Genomic DNA, 21,731 nt, shown 5'->3' with positions numbered 1-21,731 from the left:
ATCTTTATACATTTTAAAGGAGGTTTTCAGATCACAAGAATTTACATAATTTAAACAAAATATCACTAATAGATACTTTGCTTCTGAAGAAACTGTAACCTTGCCAGATTGATACTTTCTGATATGTCTGTTTTAGAGGGCCTTAAAGAAATTAAATCATTTTAGATGATCTTGGTAGAGAACACAGCTATTTTTTATTGGCTCTTGCAATTCAAAAAATAAAAACTAGCTGTTGAAAAAAGGGGCTGGTGGGGTCAGTGGAGAACGGATGACATCCAAGCAGGGTTCTCTCACCGCTTCTGCAACGAGAAATGCTTCTTTCTGCTCATAAACAGTAGAGAGGATCTTGTTGTAATCCCCTCAATCAATCAAGGTGAAAACCTCCCAGACTAGGTCACTGTATGCAAGCAGGCAATTCCCGGCAATACCGGTAACCCTTAGAAAGCAGTCCAAGCTGCTTTTGGAAAATGTGGGAAGTCTCTTTAAGTTAAGAGGCACATAATGAAAGCTGTAAAAATTGTGTAATAGAGCATGGTCACATGCATATTTCAGTAGTGCCCCAGGGTTATTTGGAGACCAGATACTTAAATATTTTTATTTTTTTTATATGATCGCAGTAAAATATCCTTTTGTAGTCTCCTTTGTGGGTTTTTTTTTCTGTAAACATCACAGATTGTACTTTCATAAGGGAAGGGCCTATAACTTTCCTTTATTATAAAGTAGTGTGTTTTCCCAGTTAGGGTTATGTGTGTTACACAAAGATCACTGCACCTGTCTGCTGCTTAATAATGAAGCATTACACTTCAGCAAGAAGCCATTGATCATCTGTGTATTTCTTCTATTTAGACATTACTTTTGTCCTTATTCCCCCTATGTAGAGCCTCTCCCAAAATGAGATGCCCAGTACTGACGTCATTGGTACAAATGCATGCGCAGTCTCTCCTAGTAATTATAGTGTAAAGCTACCTTCTTAATAACAGCTAAACTGTAGTCATATGCTACAAAGGCACAAGTGCTTTCACTGCTGGGAACTATATACTAAGGACATGTGTAAATAATGGATAATGATATGCTCCTTTTTAACATTGTAACCATTTAACTGCCAAAGGTGTACAGAGCTTTAAAAGGCACCAAATATGTAAGCGGTAGAATGGTAGGGGCACCTATTATATAGTGATTTCGTACATGGAGAAAAAGTTAACAGGGATAAGCAATGCATCGTGATGGAGCATGAAGTCTGGTCCTTGCCTCTACAGCATGTAAGATGATAAGGAAATAGTTGAATTTGTAAATTAGTAGCACATGGTGCTTGATGTCCTTATAGCAATCTACATGAACAAAGACACTGCTTTGTACCACATTTAGCCTATGTAATTAAATTGTTATATTACGGATGGAGAAAGGAAGCATGCTTTTTTTTTTTAAGCCACCAATATTCAGAATCTTACAGGGACTATTTGCTATATGTGTTAAACCGAAATTGTTTTACAGGGCCCACAATATGCAAATTGTCTTTGTAAAACAGACAAAGCCTGCTGTGTGAACTGTCACATCTGGACTACGGTCGGCTGGTGTGGGTGATAATGCTTTATGTTGCGTGAGTTTTTCTCAGTAATGTAAGATTTCCAGTCATTTTGGAAATAAGAGAACATTATTTTGAGGTGGTTCATATCTAAAGAAATTACAAATGCTTATACCGGGAATAGCCCCCGGTGGCAGTAAGTGCCACCAAGAAGTACTTATAACACTTCATACAACACTTCTGTGATGGTGACCCTGTGGAGTTCATATCACTGCTTCAAATACTCTGCTATTGGTAAATGGCCACGTGCCTTGTGTGCTGATGACTTTTTCCACTTGCCGTGGCAGACAGATTGTATCCAGCCCTGGATTAAAAACTAAAGATTAGCATTTTTATACATTTTCATTGTGGCATACACAGGCTAGAAGTCATTCAGCATATTTGTTCGACTATACTTATAAAAGACTAAATGATTAAATCAGAATACAAACATGAAAGTAGTAGTACACAAATCAGTCTCTGTGATGCATATTTACAAAACAGGATTTTCTTTAAAACGTTACAGTAATTTCAGCTGAAATTAATAATGCCCTCCAACAGGCTAAAATACGGTGTGTGTGTATATATATATATATATATATATATACTGTATATATACACTACTGTCCAAAGTCTGGGGTCCCTTAGCTGTTTGCATGAAAACAAGTACATTTCTGCGTGTGTTAGAAGGGTTTTCTAATAATCCATTAGCCTTTTAAACATAAACTTGGATTGGCTAACACAACTTGCCATTGGAACGCAGAAGTGATGGTTGCCGATTTAGGGCCTGTAGCCTATAAAGGAATGCCATTAAAAATCAATTGTTTTCAGCTACAATAGTCATTAACAACAAATAAAAACTTCTACATTGTATTCCTGATCCATTTCATGTTCATTTAAAGGACACAATTTGCTTTTCTTTATAAAAAAACAAGGAAACTTCTAAGTGACCCCAAACTATACACCCCCCATCAGCCATAACATTATGACCACTGACAGGTGAAGTGAGTAACACTGATAATCTTGTTATCATGTCGCCTGTCAGTGGGTGGGATATATTAGGTAGAATGTGAACATTTCATCCTCAAAGTTGATATGTAAGAAGCAGGAAGAATGGGCAAGTGAAAGGATCTGAGCAACTTTGACGAGGGCCAAATTGTGATGGCTAGACAACTGGTCAGAGCGTCTTGTGGGGTGTTCCCGCAGCGCACCTTCAGTGGTCTGGTGGAGTCCATGGCTCAACGGGCCATAGTATGATCTCCTGCGCTAGAAGTTTGGGGTCACCTCCTGCATACCAATAGAGGACATTTGCACAATTATGACGTGATCATTTCAGGACGTGAGCACATATTGTGATTATTCAGATCCCACTGATTAACTTGGGACTCTTGACCAAGTAACCTCCTGTGGAAATCTGAACAGTGGAAGGTACTTGCTGATGGCCCATTCCCTCTCAGTATATATGGAATCTTTCAATGTATTCCCTATTGTTTTCAGTATTACCTGTGGGCATTGGAAATGTGTTGTACACAATTTTTCCTAAAATGTTTTTTTGGGTAGGGTTGATACACTAAAAATGCTACCATGAGCAACAAGGGTAATTAAGTATGCTTATTTTTTCTCACCATTTTCTGTGCCTTGCATACTTTTATTCTGTCTATCTCTCGTGGGTTTTTTGTTAATGTATGATTTGACTGTTTCTGGTGCAGGGATGTTACTATGTGAGCCCGTGTCTCGAGGAAGATGTAAGTGGCAGTTATTTTACTGCATCCATTGCCTGCTGCATCCCGTCTTGCTATGGCTTCTCCTCTAGCCTCCACAGTGCAATGGCATTTAATTATATGCATTCAATGCCCGTCCTGAAATACCCCTGTCTTAAAGCCATCGTCTCTAAGTGGGATATGCTGTATGTACACTGTATATTAATATCTTTATTCATGATTGCTTGTATGTTATGTGTTTGCATGTCTTTTTTTCTGTATGCATGCACATTGAGGTACACAGCAACACACCCATCTACTGCATTATTAAAATGTAAGAGTCACACTCAGCATTTATTGTATTGAAATTAATATACATAAAGTATAGAAATACATCAGTGTATTAGATTATAGAGATGTAGTGACCTTGACACTATGAAAAAGTAAAGTAAAAGCATACTTCAATGGACCAGCTGATAAATACTTTTACACCAGAAGGGTGGGGGTAGGAAGGATCTATGTAAATACATACATTGCCAAAATTGCCTTAATTTTTAACACTTATCTCAATCCACTGCTGATGTTTGTGTAAAAATACATGTGAAATCTTGCCTTCACCCGTGGGTGCCATTTTTTACTCCTCACTTCTCCTGGGCTAACGGTTTGGCTGAAAGGGTAGGATTTTTTTTATTGTGCCAAGGCTGGGGCTGTAATTAGCTACTTATTCTTTTCTTACATGGGCCATTTTTGTACTGTTGAGCACAGTTTTGTCAGTTTTGGTTTCCACTAAAAACGATGGGCTTCCAAAGCTTCCCTGCAGTCCCCAGGAAAGCTCCAACGCCCCTCTTTGGCCACGGAGGAATGGAAATATCTGTGGTTTACTGGCTTGAGTTGGGAGGACTGGGAGCTTAGTCCACGTGGCTTGTCTTCCACCTGTTTGGCTGAACACATATTCTGCATAGCAGTTGGCTAAGGGACAGGGGAAAGGGCAAATACACATGGAGGGATTCTGCAGAATCCCCCACCATGTATTTGCAAAAGGGACCATGCAGCTAGCATATGCATTAAAGTAAATATTATAGCTGGAGTGTCCTTTTAAGCACATCAGGCTTCAGAGGAGAAAAATAACTCCTTTCAATATACAGTAAATTTGTTTTAAGTCCTTAATTTCTCATTAAAGGGGAGCTGTCACGTGTGACATGGATTCATAATTCAATCCAACAGAAAAAAACTTGATTCAAGTTGATTTAATTCAGATTTATATTATCCACCTCTGATGTCACACTTTAATTTCCCATCAACCCTTAGTGAACATTGAACTGCAGTTTTACTTTCAGCCCTAGTATTAGTTGTGTCAATCTAATGTAGGCAAGATGTTTTTAAATGGGTAGTTCTGCAACATTTCTTCCAGAAGTGTGTGAAGTTTGAGAGCCAAGCAATGCTGTGCTGAGAAATAACCTTTAGTCGCCTGTCATTATCCTGACACGTTCAAATCAGACACACTAAGTATTGTGAGGGACTATTCCTTTATAATATTCATTATACTCAATCTGTGTAGAATTCGTTCTAATTTAATTCTTGTTTTATCCACCAGTAAGGTTAGTGTTAGAGTAGTACTAATATGCCAAGGGTTAGCTGGGTTGCGGAATTGTCTTTGTTATTAAAACCAATTGATTCTTCTTGTGCCATAGTCCTGCATCCCAGATGAAGCTAAACTCGGGCCGGCTTGTCTCTGTTCCCCGGCTGTTGCCTGCGGGCAGCGCATTCCACTCACAGAAAGGATATTAGCGTCCGGCCGCGTGATCCTCTGTACCAGGACATAGGAGACCAGCACTGATCTCCGCTCTTTTATGTCGTGTTCTCTTTATGCTTAAAGCATATTATAAGTTTGGCGTTTTTTTTACAGCCGGTGATATGACAGCTTGTCTTAGGGCTTTACTGGACTCGTTTATCCGTATTGTCGAGAGGATTAATGTTGGTTGAATTAATGGTCAAATTTCCTTTATTTTAGATTATGCGCATAATCGAGACAAGGCACACAACACACAAAAGTCGAAGCGTTGTCTGATTACATGTTTGAATTACATGGTTTATATAACCCCTTATCTACTTCTAATAGCATGCATCATTATGATTGGTTACTTTTCAAGCAGGTTACGCCTCTTTAAACTGCATAATTAAGAATGGCCTAGACTTGACCCACATATATATAGAACAACATAGAGTAGACGTGTTGGCGTGAAGTCGTGCATATATCATAGACTAGACATTCCCTGCTTTCTTATGTCTTTGTCAGCAATAATATTTACGATAACATAAGCATTTTTCTAACAATTACACATAAGCATAGGTGTTCATGGTAATAATTAGAGAGAATCTGCCACTTGGCAAATCCTGTATTTTACAATTTAATAAGTAAATCGACATAATAGAATTGACACATTCAAATATTCTGTGTGTTAGAAACCCACCTCATGTATTTACCATGGGAGCAGTCGCCTTAATTTCCTGTTCGAATTACGCACATTAATAATCCTCCCAATTAAGATGATTGACTGGTTTAGACAGCCTTTTGTTAGGGTGAGGTATAGGAGATAACTTAAATCAACAAGTCCTGCTACCTTTTTCCACGACCATCAAATTCCCCGGATAACCCTGATTCTTAAAGCAGTGGTGACATTTTCCTTCAAATACACTGTTTATGGGCCTGCACGTGAAAGGTAATGACTTTGTTAGTGACTGTTAGGCGAATTTACAAATTGTAACAGCCCCAAGCAGAACCTGATTGTGCGGTTATACTTGTGATGAGCAATTGGATAATTAAATGAAACTCGTTCCTTTTTTTTTTTTTTTTTTTTTAAATAAACTATTCTGTTTATGTCTTCAACTATTTCAGTATGATTAATATTTTATAAATACCAATGTTATAAACTGAGTCATGAAATTCAGACATATATATAAAGAGGAAGTCATATGCCTGTAAAGCACCAGCATCAAAGAATGCCATTAATTAATTGTCCGTAATTTGTACCAGATATGGCTTCATGAAACAGCCAATCAGTGAATAGAAATAGTTGCTATTAACATCAAATATCCTCTTACTTATACTACTTGACAGTGAATGTTGATCACCAGACTTCCGTGGACCTAAAATCTTATGTATATGACCAGGTTTTGTTTAGGCCAGCTAACCATGGTCAAGCTTTGCCCCTAACTTCTGTCCTATTTGGCAATGATGTAAGTTGGGATAGGCCCCTCAGCTAAATATCTTTTTCATACCTTGTAGTCAAAAGCTAATTACACGGTGATACCTGAAAACCATAAAAGCCAAAACCACTTTCTGAATCGCACCATACAAATCTTTGTTTAATGTTCAATTCAAGACAATATAACCAGTCTTTGGGTCACATGTGATTATTCACTAAATTCGATACTGCCTTTACTAACCAGTTCACCTGCCCAGTTTATGTTTGGCAGTAATTCAACAATTACTGATACAAAAGCATTCCACTAACATTTATTTTATGTACACTCACCCCACCCTTAACATAAAACCACCAAGTAATAGGAGCTAATGTGGCCATTTATGCCCCTTTACCCTTTGCTTTAATACTTAGAAGCTGATGAATTCACCTCCCTTCCTTCTCCTATTTAACTCTCTGGGGAAACGTACTTTAACCGTGTTCTTCTTTCATAAACAGTCTATCACTATTGCTTCAGATTGCGCAATAACCAGGTATCGCTCGTTCCTATTATTTTACCACGACCTAAAACTCACCGTAGCCGGGAGTACAGCACTTCCGGTAGTCGGGACCTTTATTTCATCGGTATATGTGTTAAACGTCCAATAAGGACATTTCATTTAATACCGAAGATTATAACCAAATAGCCTAGTAAATAAATTTCTAAGTAAATAAATTGGTAGCAAACACAGCTACTCCATTTTAAATGGACCTTAACAGGGCGGTCATTTATCTAAATACGAAAACTAGTTAGGAAAGATAAGACTGAGCAATTAACATGTTGTTACTTTAATATTTCTAAATATTTATCAATATCAATCTAGTGGATATGTAGCAAAACGCTTTATCAGAAGCCTACAAACAGATCAAAATATGATTTTAGTTTGAAAAAGGCATTGAAGCCCATCGTTCACAAGGCATACCATATTAGTCTGAAAATGATTGTGGAGATTTTTATGTGCTCCCCCAACGCACTTTTACCCTTTACGTTCTCCTTCCCTAATACCCCCACAATCTCTTTCTCCATTACATCCTTTTCTGTCTTTCTCTTTCTTGTCTCGTTACCATCCATTCACTTCCAGCTTTCCGACTTGTTTTTGCCATCCTGGCTTCCCTTCACTTCCACATGGCTTTTTTTAAAGCTTCTCTTCGCTGTTATATCTTATCTATTTGTCTTCTAGATGAGATATGTAAACTAACGAGAAAACCAAATTTCCAGTTATAGTCACTCCGGGTAAAATTGATGACCGAAAATGTGTATTAAATGAATGTAATAAATATGAAATAAACGTGTGTTTTAGCGGCAGGACTAAAACATAAGCAATATACACTGATGACGAATAGATTGCTCGGTTCGTGACTTGGATTAATTAGTCAGTTGATTAATTTGATTCATTTGTTGAGACATAATAGGAAAGTGTTTGTCTTCCTCGTTTTTTTAATGTGACCCCAAGCGTTTTGGATTACAATATCATGAAACATTTTGGATGACAGCTATATAAATGATGCTGTTTATAATATCGCAATTGTTACTCTTTTGGAATCTTGTGCAACAGCCGGTATATTTAAAGTCGACAAGAACTAACATTAAGATAAGACTAATTCCGCTCTTATTGACAAAGTATTGCGTATAGGTGTGTCTGTCTTACACATCCTGCTTAAAGATTAACTTTCAGGATGAGTTTCTTAAATCAAGTTTCTAACACATTCTAAAGTCGGAAGTTATCTTTCTTATAAGAACAAAGCAAACAAATATAACGCCAAATAAAATGATCTTTTTAATCTGTCATTATTAGAAATTCTTCTCTGGCTTTAAATTAAGGTCACGTTTTTTGTTTTCTTTGTTTTGCTTTATCACAAAATTAATTTATTTAGGAATCAAGGTGTATTTCTTTTAAGGAAGTGTTCCAACAAATGCAGAGTTACATTGTGACTCCAATCTAGGATTTAGTCTTGATTTACATGGTGGTTTATGGTCACAAACCCTATAGCACACTCCTTTCCAGTTAAACCATATGACAAGGCTACATTAATAGTGTTCTGTTTATTATTATTATTTATTGTTTTATATAGCGCTGTCTTATTCGGTAGCGCTGTACAGTGGGTAGACAGGACATAACAAGTAGTATATAACATAACAATTTCACAGAAACATTAGGTGAGGAGGACCCTGCTGAATCTAAAAATAAAATCTAAAAATAAAATAAACAGTTTAAAATACACAGTTTTGCCATAATTATACATTTTATGTAAATCACCATAATTTTATAATATACTGTATATACTATTAAAGCAGCTGATTAAATATTTATGGTCATTTCTCAAAGTAACTTACATATAGGTTTTAAACAAGTGTGGAAAAAAATGTTCTTTCAAAATAGACAAGTTAATAGTTTATTTTTGTCATTTGACAAAATGCAAAGTGAGTGAAGAGCAGTCCGTTTCATGACCATTAGTTTTGGGTGAAAAACGGGGTGCTTTTTAAATTTGGAAATTAAATTTGTTGGCCGACACCCACAGTCACTCTCACTCGCTCTCTCGCACTCCCTGAATGTCTCCCTACTTCTCCACCGACTGCTTCCGCTTCTGTGTCTCACAGCTCCGCTTCTTCTCTAGCATCCTGTCCATCATCTTGTTCTTCTCTCTTCTGTCTCTTTTGTTTGTGCGCATCTCCGCCGACATAACCTCCCAATGATCTTTCCCCAAGATGGGCGGCGCTTCCCGTCACACCCTCCAGTCTAGGAGAGGATGTCACCAGAGGCTCCACCATTTTTGCAGAAGTTCCCTGGAGGTTATCTCCGGGCAAAATAGTGGATCTTCCGGGCATACCGTCTCCCCAATCCTCCAACTGGAAGAGAGCATATCACCAGAAGCCATTTTTTGCTAAATTCACTGGGTTTCTGGGTTATTAGCTTTAAGTTGAAGAGCCTGTATTGGAGATGACTGGCACTTATCACTAGTATGCTTTACTTGTTTTCTCTGTAAGGAAATGGTGTCTATTTTAATGCTGAATTCCTACCCATATAAACCTAAAAATTGGCCTGTACTTGCATGGTAACAATGTGAGCTTTTGTGTTCATGCTCATCCACGCTTGCTAACCACAGTCAGATGTTCTGTAAGCCTATCACTCCCGTGCGTTGCTGATATATTTTACTGTAATGGTTAACTAGTAAATGTTTTAATTATGTTCCCACTTTTCTCTTATTTTGCAGGCCTCTTCCATGCTCAGAGCGTCTATAGCACCCATGTACGTTTATAAAGAATTTATCATACCGGCTGAGTGAGATAAGGAGAAATAAAATGCTAAGGAATGCATTTAACTGTAGATTACTGCACCTAATTTCCACACCTATTTCATATCACTTTACTCTTTTGTTGCAAGTTATTTCAATTAGTTTGCTATTTAGGAAAAAAAAATAAAAATTGTAATGATCATTCATGTGGTTTGATGGCTACTTATTTTACCAGAGAGCTGTCAGGAAATAAATTGTGCTTAATTCTAGTTCCTATCCAAAAATAATTTTCCATTACAAAAAAAGAATGGAGCTAAAAGCAAACAAATGAAATGCATCACTACAAAGGCATGCAGACCTAGGACCTGCTGAACAATACAACCAAAGTAAAGTTAATAGACTGAAACATGGTTATTATTTTATGTGCCTTAATTGCTGCCTGCTACTCAAACAGAGCTTTTCTGCTGTTGATACAGGCTTCGTTCCATTGTGGAGACAATTTATAATTATATGAGGGGTTCCGCCTAACATAGGGCAGCGACCCGAGGGCAGAGGATCAAATCCAGCATGCAGCCACCTGTACTTGCTTCACGTATTTCCGGCAGCATGGATAATACCGGCATTGTGTCCAGCATGCCACCAGCAGCGTGGGAAATCCCTACTGACGCCCACCCTGGACCTGCCCTCTTAGGCCTACTAGATGTAGGACCAAAGTATAAGCCTACTTAAGATACCCTTAATGAATATGTAAAAGGCCAAATAGTATGGATTTAACTTCAGATCCATGACTTTTAGGCAAAAATGCAATTTGTTTTTTCCCCCACTGAAATAGAAGCATTGTTTTCAGGAAACATCCCTGTTTCAGCTATGGGGATAATAATGATGATAATAATATATTAGTTGTGTTGTAGTTTCGTTAATTGTCTTAGTTATCTAAGTAAGATCCATCAGTTACTTTTTGGTTTTTTCATCTACCTTGTTGTTTTAAATTGACATTTAGCCATAGCTAACCAACTTAGCTAACCATGCTCTTATTATAAAACATTAGAATTATGCAAACGATATTACGTATAAAAATGTTTTTTGCAAACTTTTCTTTATGCTTACATTGGAATATAAGCTTTGTTCTTTATTCTCATTTATCTCTTTTCTCTTTATTCTCATTTCTTTTCTTTGTGGTTCAGTAAACTGCAGGAGATTCCTCTATTACCTTCGTTGGATTATGAGAAGCTGAAGAAAGACCTGGTGTTTGGAAATGATCGTCTGAAAGCCTTTATCCTTCAAGCCTTGCGTTGGGTAAGGTGCTCATCCTCCCTTACCTTTATCCTTCCTATTTTCAGACCAGTGCTTTATATGACCCTTTCTGTTGATCATTACATGGTCCATTTGTTCTTTTTGATCAGTTTTTAATTTCTCTTCCCCTGTATATGGTTTCATAACATTTTCATGGTTCCTCACTTTGTTAAATAAAATGCCATCTTTTTTTGTAAGCACCTGGAGATTTCTTAGTACACTTGGTATGACATAACCAGGGTAGAATACACAGGCACAAGGAAGTTCTAGTAAGGTGGAGAAAATATTTTAGTGGCAAGTAAAAAATGTCTATTTCTCAAGATGTGTTGGGTGTGTGTGATTCGCTGCAGCAATGGAATGTAACAATCCAATTGGTAAATTGTCTACACAGTGTTTGTCATTGTTTTGAGCTATGGAGGCAATGACACCAAAGGTGAGGGGGTAGTCTTTCATCCTTGAGGGTATGTGAAAGGCAGTATGACTACATAGAATACCTTTGACTTTTAGTTGATAATTGGGTTCAGAAAAGGAAATGGTTTCTGGGAAACTATAGTCAATAACCCTTTATACTATTGGTTACCCCACTACTGCTGGGTCTGAAGATTAGATTGTGAAGCTTAATGCGCATGTAGACAACAACCAAGCTAATACATCATTGTTAGTGGGATCGGAGCGATGTGATCTATTTTATCTAATGAGTCTGTCTCTCAGCACAAACTTGTATTGATGGAATTGGAAACCAGGGGACTGCCATAATGAAACCCAATATAACCATTTTGCAATCCCATCTTGAAACAGGTAAACTAGTATTTTCTGATTGTAAAAGATCTTTTCCACTTTAAAAAAAAATAAAAAATCATGCATGGTAAGAACAAGAAGAGACTTTTTAGTAATGACATGTTTCAATATGGACAACTTATTGGTATATGTGAATATTACTATAACAAATAAAATGTCATTTTTATTGAACTATTAAAATTGGGGGTAACCAAACCAGAAAAAACAAAGTGGAGAAATCATTTAGGAATAATGTTTATACAAATAGTCAACACTCAAATGAGAGGGATCAACTTATTAACACTCTACACTTTTTCAAACTTCAAAAATAAATTTATTCCAAGGTACAGAAAAACCTGTTATCAGTATATATATATATGGGGTATTAATAAGCTGATTTTAATGGTTCAATACAAATTAAATTTCTTTGTTATAGTAATATTTTTGTGGTATTAATTCCAGCTCCTATAACTGTGAGGCCTTTTCTGTTCTTGTTTCCAAAAACAACCAGAATCACACAGTGATTTGTGGTTGTACGGTATCTAAAACCACTTTCCTGCTCAGCCATTTGGGAAATGATCTTGTTTCAGTGGTATGTGAATCGTTCAAGCCATTACAATCATATAGACATATCGGTGCTTCCTGACATATTCTGCACGTAAACAAGGTGGTTTTTCTGATATATTTGTCTGTCTGTATCTTTATCTCTGTCTTGCTCCAGTAATGTAAGGTCCTGCGTTGCTGCTTTATTATACTACTCTGTGTGGAAGCATTGAAACATTTATAAATCTGGGTAAACCTAAATACAAATACAATGTTATAGCACTAACAATACAGTATGAACCAGTCTGCCTACAAAAGCTTTAAATGTTCTATAAGCACTAGTGAGTCTGGTTTATTGCCCCCTTTCAATGTCATTTAATTTTTCTGTTTTGGAAATTGTGTATATTGATTTTTTTCCTAAATATAGCAATACCAAATTGCACTGTAATTAGTTCTCAGATCCCATTTGAATCATAATTTTTTGTTTCTTCTACCTCAGCGCTTTACACGTTCCCAACCTGGAGAGCAAAGAGACACTGTTCTTCAGGCTTATATTAGCAATGACCTACTGGCCTGTCATAATAATGAGCAGGTGAGGAAACGTTGTTCTTTGGGGTAATTTGTGATATAAAGGACAGAACAAATAAAAGCACCAGTCCTATTCTCGTTGTTTTTCTCTATGTTTTATTTTGATGTTATCCTGCTATTTTGTTTCACCACTTTTCTCTTTGTTTGTCTTTTAAAGAGAAACGTTCTGAAACTTCTCCATTCTAGTAATGAGGTCGTCAGGCAATATACAGCGCGTCTGATCAATGCATTTGCATCTTTGTCTGAAGGTAAGTGCAAGAGAGATAAGATCTCCTTATAAGAACAGACCATTTTCCCCCATGTCTTTTCCTGGTATTGTTCCTATTGCAATCTTTACATTATTATACATCAAGTCTAAAACCTCTAACATTTTAACAATTTTCTTGTGAAACAGAAACAATCCCAAAGGGCACTTGTAACCAATAAGATACATGGTGTTAGTGATGGGAAACAATAGGGCACTCACATATGCACATATGTCGAAAGCTCAAGGCACTATAGGTTAATAGGGTGCAAACCTCATACAGTACAAGCGATGTTTGCCTACACATACCGGCATATACAATGAATATGTGAGCTGCACGCCGCCGTAAGAAATATACTTATGTGCTTGCTGCAATGTATTATGAAATCCAATGCAAGGCCCCCCCAAACATTTTGGTACCGTTCTCATTAATGGTTTTCCTCAAGGGTTTGATCTATCTAACTAAAGCCTTTTTGAAGTTTATATAACTCCCTGTCAGTGGCGACTCTAGAAACAATATATAGGGGGGGCACACAAGATATCACATTCAAACTGGGGGGGCATTCATAATTTCCAAAAATAATGTGCTATGGAATTATACTTTTGTTATTGGGCTAAAATAATACTTGATCATTCAACATGGGAAGCCTGAAGCCACAATTGAGTGCAACTAATCCTTGAAATAAATATTATAACACAATAAATAACTTTTCCACTAAATGATTTCAGGGCCTTGAACGTTTTGTCCCCTGAAGTCACTACAACTTCAGGAGGGCATTTTATCTCTGGATAAATATAAATTAAATAATTCCTACTGTAAGTTAAGTGCCAGGAACAGATGACCAAACACACACACCAACACAGGCTCTGTCACACCAACACCCAGACACACACACCAGGACAGGCTCTGTCACACCAACACCCAGACACACACACCAGGACAGGCTCTGCCACACCGACACCCAGACACACACACCAAGACAGGCTCTGCCACACCGACAACCAAAAACACACACACACACACATCAGGACAGGCTCTGCCACACCCACATCCAAACACACACACACACCAGGACAGGCTCTGACACACTGACACCCAGACACACACACCAACACAGGCTCTGTCACACCAACACTCAGACACACACACCAACACAGGCTCTGTCACACCAACACTCAGACACACACATACCAGGACAGGCTCTGCGACACCGACAACCAAACATACACACACACACCAGGACAGGCTCTGCCACACAGACACCCACACACATCAGGACAGGCTCTGCCACACCCACATCCAAAAACACACACACACCAGGACAGGCTCTGCCACACAGACACCCACACACATCAGGACAGGCTTTGCCACATCCAAACACACACACCAGGACAGGCTCTGCCACACAGACACCCACACACACCAGGACAGGCTCTGCCACACTGACAACTGAACACACACATCAGGGCAGGCTCTTCCACACCCACATCCAAACACACACACACACAGACAGGCTCTGACACACTGACACCCAAACACACACCCTAGGACAGGCTCTGCCACGCTGACAACTAAACACACACCAGGACAGGCTCTGCCACACCAACACCTATACACACACACCCGAGGACAGGCTCTGCTACACTGATAACCAAAAACACACAAACAGCAGGACACAATCCACGTCACAGACGTCTGCATCAGGATGGATTTTTCACACTGCATTGTCGTTTATACCCCCCTTAGTGTTTTTGCCCCTGCTGCCCATATATATTAATATTAGCCCCAGTTGCCGATAGCAGGTATAGATCAACACATTAACACACAAACGAAGCTTTGCATGGATAGATCAAATGAAATTCACCTGTGATCTCAGCACTGAAGATATATATCAAATAAACAGAATCAGACATACAAATCCTGTATTTGCAGGTATACAGTAGTATATAAAACGTAGCATTGCAGGTATAGATCAAATAAATACATGGAAACAGCATTGCAGGTATTAATCAACTGAATAAGACATACAAACACTGTATTTGCAGGTATACATAAATAATGTATGGAAATATATAGATATGGATCTACAGAATAACGCAAAAACCCAGCTTTGCAGGTAAAGATCAATTGGAATTCACATAAAAACACGGCATTAAAAGGTATATTTAAAACCCCCTAAATTACATGCATAGATCACAGGTTGCGCACCCCAAAGCCGGCCCTGCCGTCCACACTGCCCACACAGCAATCACACTCCTATCATACCCAGGCAACCAGTAAATGCTGGTACCTAGGCATGATGGGACTGTGATTGCTGTTAGCAATCACACTCCTATCATGCCAGGTCAGCCAGTACATGCTGGTACAGGGTGGCTGTAAGTGATGTGCAGACCCCATACTGCTGGCAGCATCAATACACAAGGGGGGCAGCTAGCTAGGTTTTAGCATGTACTGGCTGACTTGGCATGATAGGAGTGTGATTGCTAACAGCAATCAAAGTCCCATCATGCCTAGGTTCCAGCACTTACACATCCAACCAGTAAATGCTGAAACCTGGGCATGATGGGACTGTGATTGCTGTTAGCAATCACACTCATATCATGCCAAGTCAGCCAGTACATGCTGGTACAGGATGGCTGTAAGTGATGTGCAGACCCCATACTGCTGGCAGCATCCATAGACAAGGGGGGCAGCTAGCTAGGTTTCAGCATGTACTGGCTGACTTGGCATGATAGGAGTTTGATTGCTAACAGCAATCAAAGTCCCATCATGCCTAGGTTCCAGCACTTACACATCCAACCAGTAAATGCTGAAACCTAGGGATGATGGGACTGTGATTGCTGTTAGCAATCACACTCCTATCATGCCAAGTCAGCCAGTACATGCTGGTACAGGATGGCTGTAAGTGATGTGCAGACCCCATACTGCTGGCAGCATCCATAGACAAGGGGGGCAGCTAGCTAGGTTTCAGCATGTACTGGCTGACTTGGCATGATAGGAGTGTGATTGCTAACAGCAATCACAGTCCCATCATGCCTAGGTTCCAGCACTTACACATCCATGCTATCACACACTTCATTCAGATTCATTCCCTCAATCATACATTCTCATTCAAACTCCCTCCCCACCCCCTTACCTGCACTGCAGCTCCTTGATGCCGCTCACAGACTTCAGCAGAGGGCGCGGCCTCCCTCTGCGTTCTCTGGTAAAGCACAGAGGAAGCGGGACTGGAGCAGAGTCATGTGATGTCACGTGAACTCTGCTAGGTTCCGCTTCCTCTTTGCAGTACAGAAGACCCTCCCACAGGTAAGTAGCCGGGCTCGAGGTGCGGCCCACGTAAGATCGGTTGCCTTGGCTGCCGATCTTACTCGGGCCGCACCCTCTCTCTCCTCGGCGTTTAAAAATAAATAAAAAAAAAGAAAGAAAGACGGGATCCAAATTTAGCAGGGGGGCAACAGGGGGGGCAAAGATTAACCTAGGGGGGGCAATTGCCCCCCCTTGCCCCCCTGTAGCGACGCCACTGCTCCCTGTATTCCAAAGAATTCAAAATTATTAAGGAAGTGGCCTCATTACGTCACCCACTTAGTGGCACGCACATAGCAGACCAGCAAGGAAACCATCTGCCAGTGGTTTTTTGAATGAATATTATGTATGTAAATTCATTAAGCCTACATAAACTCAAATCAACCGTGTTATATATGCATATATACGTCCATTAAACATACATATACATGTAACAGTTTATTAAACATGTGTAAAATTAATCGTTGTATTAACGAATTTCATGTTGATCGTAAACAAAAGGCATGATATCCATTCTTCATATTTCTCTCGAGTTGTTTACACTCATCAAAGTACAATTCTACTGGTTTGAATTCATCTAAGTAGATATGTTACGTTGTTTCATAACTTATATATACAATCAGTCATAGAGAAAGCAAGTATAGATGATAAACGGAAGCAAATCATACTAACACAGATAAAATACCAAATCATAATGCTACCTCATTATATTTTACTAGCATCCGCAATCCAGTTTTCAACTAGTGTGTATATTTTATTATATGTATTGATATATGTCCAACTTTAAACTGCAGTATTCCTTGTATATCCTATATTCCCATACTTTGGAACCTAGTGACTTGGTTCACCATGTTCAGCCACAGTAGCTACTGACACTCTTATTCCGACAGGACATTTGATTTAACAAAAAAAACCCCAAAATAGGCCTTTTCATCAGTATCCTGAAATCAGGAGCCAACTGCACACAAGTCTGAATACCACTTGCCTCAACAATATTGAGGCTGGTGCAAGACCCATTATCTTCTCAATAGAGTATACTTGTAGGTAGATGTAAAAGCAAATCCAAGTCAAATTTGTCATGATTCTGCTTTAAAAAAAATGGTCTTGCAGTGTCATCAATGTTTGGGTATGAATATTTATTACCAATGCAATGTAGGGCTCTCACTGTTGCCAATCTCTGTAGAGAGAGCGCATAGTTCTGATATCAACTCTTAACTAACTCAAACTCACACCAAAGTAAACACAACTATTTCTCAAACTGTACGTCATCAAAACTATACAGCAACTACATTATGTACTTTACAGTTCTTTCCCTGGTGTGGCGTATTCATTAATGTTTAATGGGGAGCTATTAATAATAGTCATATGTAATGGAGTTGTAAATACATGACTGGGCATTTGCTAAACCGATAAGCTCATGCAATGCAGGTCAAATGACTGAGATGATCAGATTATCAATTAAAATACATTATTTGAAACTCAGACTGCTTACTAATACCTGGTAAAGCCACATCTAGTAAAGCAGTCGAGAAACAATGTGGACAGTGGGATACACTGTTGCGTAACATTTGACTTATCAACATATTCTTAAAGAAGAATTAGCAACTTTCTCTTTCTAATTCTACTTTATGCTTCTTTAGGCCGGGTTTATCTCTCCCAGAATCCTCGCCTGCTTCATACCCTTGAGGAAACACTGAAGTCAGAAGAAAAGGATTCAGTCTCAAGAGAGAATGTTCTGGGTGCTCTACAAAAACTTAGCCTCAGGTAGGACGCACCCTATAACCGCTCATAACCGTGAATACATTTATTTCAACAGAAACTAGATATAGCTTTGTGATTTGTTTGTTTGATTAGTGTGTTTTATTTTCAAATTCTTCTTTGCCGAGCTATGTCCACACACCAAAGAATCCGTGACATAATAGCGAGATAAGCCATTTTATATATATCTATATATATCTATATATAACTATTCGCTTTATATGGATGTTTGTCCTATGTCTAAATGTTTGCTTTAACAGCTTACTTTTTAAGCTCAGTATTATGAATTGCAGTACATTGTTACACAATCTAATAAAGGTGTGGGACTTGGCTCTCTTCTCTCAACGTGATGACTCCCTGTACTGGTCAAACTGTTAGCAAATAGAATTGATATTTAATTAAAGCTATAGAAACCAGCCTAGTAGCCGCCAATAATATTAACATTTAATATTGAAAAGTGAAGACACATGCTGCTTTCAAGGGTAGTTTTAATGAAGTATACAAAGAATTCTTCATACTGTCCTAAATGATCACATTGCTCAGAGTCCATCTATTCTTGAGATCCCTCTCAATCTTGATATGCACCTCTGACATTGCTGAACTACAAAATTATATTCTGTGGTTCCTGTGGGACCATAGAAGACCCAGAATATTATGGTTATGATGAGATTAAGAAAAAGGAACAGCCATATGAATATGGCAGACTGGTTAGTGCAAGTAGTCCAGTGGCACTAAAATCTGAGGCTGTGTCAATGGCTCAAGTGCATGGAAGAGAGGTCCTCTGGCTTGAGAATGTCTTTTGCCCTCATTCCGATCACCATTCCTTAAAACTGTGGCCCTCAGGAATGTCCCCTTGGTCTGGAGTCAGCATTGTTTGACAGACTTGAGTATGTGTGTGCAATCCAATTTACTTATTTAAAATTCTAGATCTCGAGAATGTGTTTTCCCCCCATTCCATCATCTTATTCTATAGTGATCTTGAAGATATCGGTGCTGAGTAGTATGATTTTTCTTTTTCCAGGCGCTCTATGCAGTCTGCCATGATCCAGGATGGTCTCATCTTCTGGCTGGTGCAGGAGTTAGAAGACACGGACCAACTTTCAGACTACACTGTGGAGTATTCTGTAGCACTGCTCATGAACCTCTGTCTTCGGAGTGCAGGTATGCTTATCTCCTAATTTGAGATAGTGAAACTTGTTTTGTTTTATGAGATGTGATTCGAGGAATGGTCTAGGGGGAGAACTTTACTGAGAATTTGTTTTTGACTCGATCATCTGCAACAGTTAAATATTCCAGGGTGAATCTGTATATTATATTTAAACATTATACAGTATTTTAATTATATTCCGTATTTGCTCGATTATAAGACAAGGTTTTTTCCCAGAGCAAATGCTCTGAAAAATACCCCTCGTCTTATAATCGGGGTCGTCTTATAATCAGACCTCAAATATGTCTGACTATGAGACGACTAAGATCCAGATCCCCCGCAGCTGCAGGGGACCTGGATCCTCCTGTCTCCCCCCCACGCCCCACTTACTGGTACTTCTGAGTCCCTGGTGTGTAGCTGGGGCAGCGTGTAGATGTCTACGCGATTCGCATAGACAACTTCCGCTGCAGCAAGAAGGAGGTGTAGCTAGCAGCGGGGGTTGTCTGCGTCCATCGCGCAGACCTTCCCCGGCTGTCAGAGATCAGAGTTGCGGGAAACTCTGATCTCTGACAGTCGGGGAAGGTCTGCGCGATGGACGCAGACAACCCCCGCTGCTAGCCACGCCTCCTTCCGGCTGCAGCGTAAGTGAGTGGGATCTACACGCTGCCCCGGCTACATGACAGGGAAGTCAGAAGCACCGGTAAGTTTTTTTTGGGGGGGCGATTGAGTGTTAAATGGGGGCATAAGGCATTTCTGGAGGCAGAGTGCTCTGTGAAATGCCTTTTAACCCCCTTAATGCCACTCTGCCTCCAGAAATGCCTTTTAACCCTCTATATGCCACTCTGCCTCCTGAATGCCTTAAACCTCCCTATATGCCACTTTTCCCCATAATATGCCTTTTAACCCTCTAAATGCCAGAGTGGCATATATATGGGTATAAGGCATTTCAGGAGGCAGAGTGGCACATAGGGGGTCAAAAGGCATATCATGGGGCACAGTGGCATATAGGGTTAAAAGGCATATCATGGGGCACAGTGGCATATAGGGGGTATAAGGCATTTCTGGGACAGATGTGCATAACTGGGGGGCAGGTTGGAAAATAGAAGGAAATAAAACCAAAATATTTTTCTCAATCATAGCTTTTATAAAAAAAAAATAGTTTAGATGAATTAACATTTACCGGTAAAACTTTTTTCCTATAGGAACTATATATATATATATTCAGGCTTTTTTCCTAAATTAATATTCAGATTTGGGGGGTCGTCTTATAATCAGGGTCGTCTTATAATCGAGCAAATACGGTATGTGTACATGCATACTGTTCCCCCTAGCTAAGTACTGTAGTTTGGGGTAGCCGTATTAGTCCAGTATATAAAAAAGGTATTACAAGAGTCTGCAACATTCTGTTTTTTTGCATCCCTAGCTAAGTGGTACAGTCTTTCAAACACCTAATATATATTTGATATATCTGTTTTCAGTAATAGATTTTTTCGGTCCTCAAAATATTTAAACATTCTAAATTCAACATGTAGCGATTCTTTGTGCTATTTTAGGAATACTGACCCAAATAAATGATGTATCACAATTTTTAATGATATGCTACTACCTATTATCCGTCATCTAATTACAATTTAACAATTTCATGATCGGAGCATATATTTCATCTGTTTAGGCTGCTATCAATACTAGTATCGTTTTACATAGCTTGATGTCGACATCGTATTATTACACTCTATAAACTATTACACTTGCAGTAAGCAACCTTATATAGCATAATAAGGAGTCTGTGTTTTGTCATAAACAGGAAAGAAAATGTGTGCCAAAGCTGCAAGCCATGTGCTAAGAGTTCTGTCTGACTTGCTTGGCCATGAGAATCATGAGGTTTGTACCTTGCTAATCTGTCTGTATCATTATGTGATAGCAAAAGTACAATTACACCCGTATTGGCCTGATTATAGGTCACACATATACATTGGGGTGCATATGTTTGTTAAAAATCCGGTTACAGACACTGCATTGATTTTCTAATCTGTAAAATAACTATTTATTTTTGAGTTTTCTATTTAAGTAGCCAACGTTTTTTTTAAAGGTCCTGGGATGTATGTGCCCAAGAGGATCACGATAAGATAGGAAGTGCAAATAGTTTTGATGCCATGGCTATGTGGGATTTGTCCAGATATATTTACATTGGCAAAGAGACGCAGAGATGTCCATAGAGAATATGTATCAGTGAATTGGGCCTTTATGTATCTGTGTTGATCTTAATTTGTCATACCTCTAAGCAGTAAAAATAAGTTATATATAGTGGCCATCAATGACCATGCAATATATACATGCATG

The 21,731-nt window shown here is 38.9% G+C and overlaps 1 protein-coding gene across 1 annotated transcript in view; it reads left to right on the top strand.

Annotated features, from left to right (window-relative positions):
• Positions 1-21,731, top strand: part of LOC149302283 (lisH domain-containing protein ARMC9-like) — a 45,454-nt gene that overhangs the window by 13,457 nt on the left and 10,266 nt on the right. The window contains exons 9-15 of the mRNA XM_089482627.1: positions 9,717-9,751; positions 10,922-11,033; positions 12,850-12,942; positions 13,096-13,186; positions 18,127-18,250; positions 19,266-19,405; positions 21,196-21,272. Of these exons, the coding sequence (XP_089338753.1) occupies positions 9,717-9,751; positions 10,922-11,033; positions 12,850-12,942; positions 13,096-13,186; positions 18,127-18,250; positions 19,266-19,405; positions 21,196-21,272 (672 nt within the window). The remainder of the gene's footprint in view (positions 1-9,716; positions 9,752-10,921; positions 11,034-12,849; positions 12,943-13,095; positions 13,187-18,126; positions 18,251-19,265; positions 19,406-21,195; positions 21,273-21,731) is intronic.

This window comes from Sceloporus occidentalis, unplaced genomic scaffold (assembly GCF_023333645.1).
Source record: "Sceloporus occidentalis isolate IW3139 unplaced genomic scaffold, rSceOcc1.0.p SCAF_19, whole genome shotgun sequence".
Lineage (NCBI taxonomy): Eukaryota > Metazoa > Chordata > Lepidosauria > Squamata > Phrynosomatidae > Sceloporus > Sceloporus occidentalis.
The sequence above is the reverse complement of the archived record's forward strand: the minus strand, read 5'-3'. Positions and strand labels throughout refer to the sequence as shown.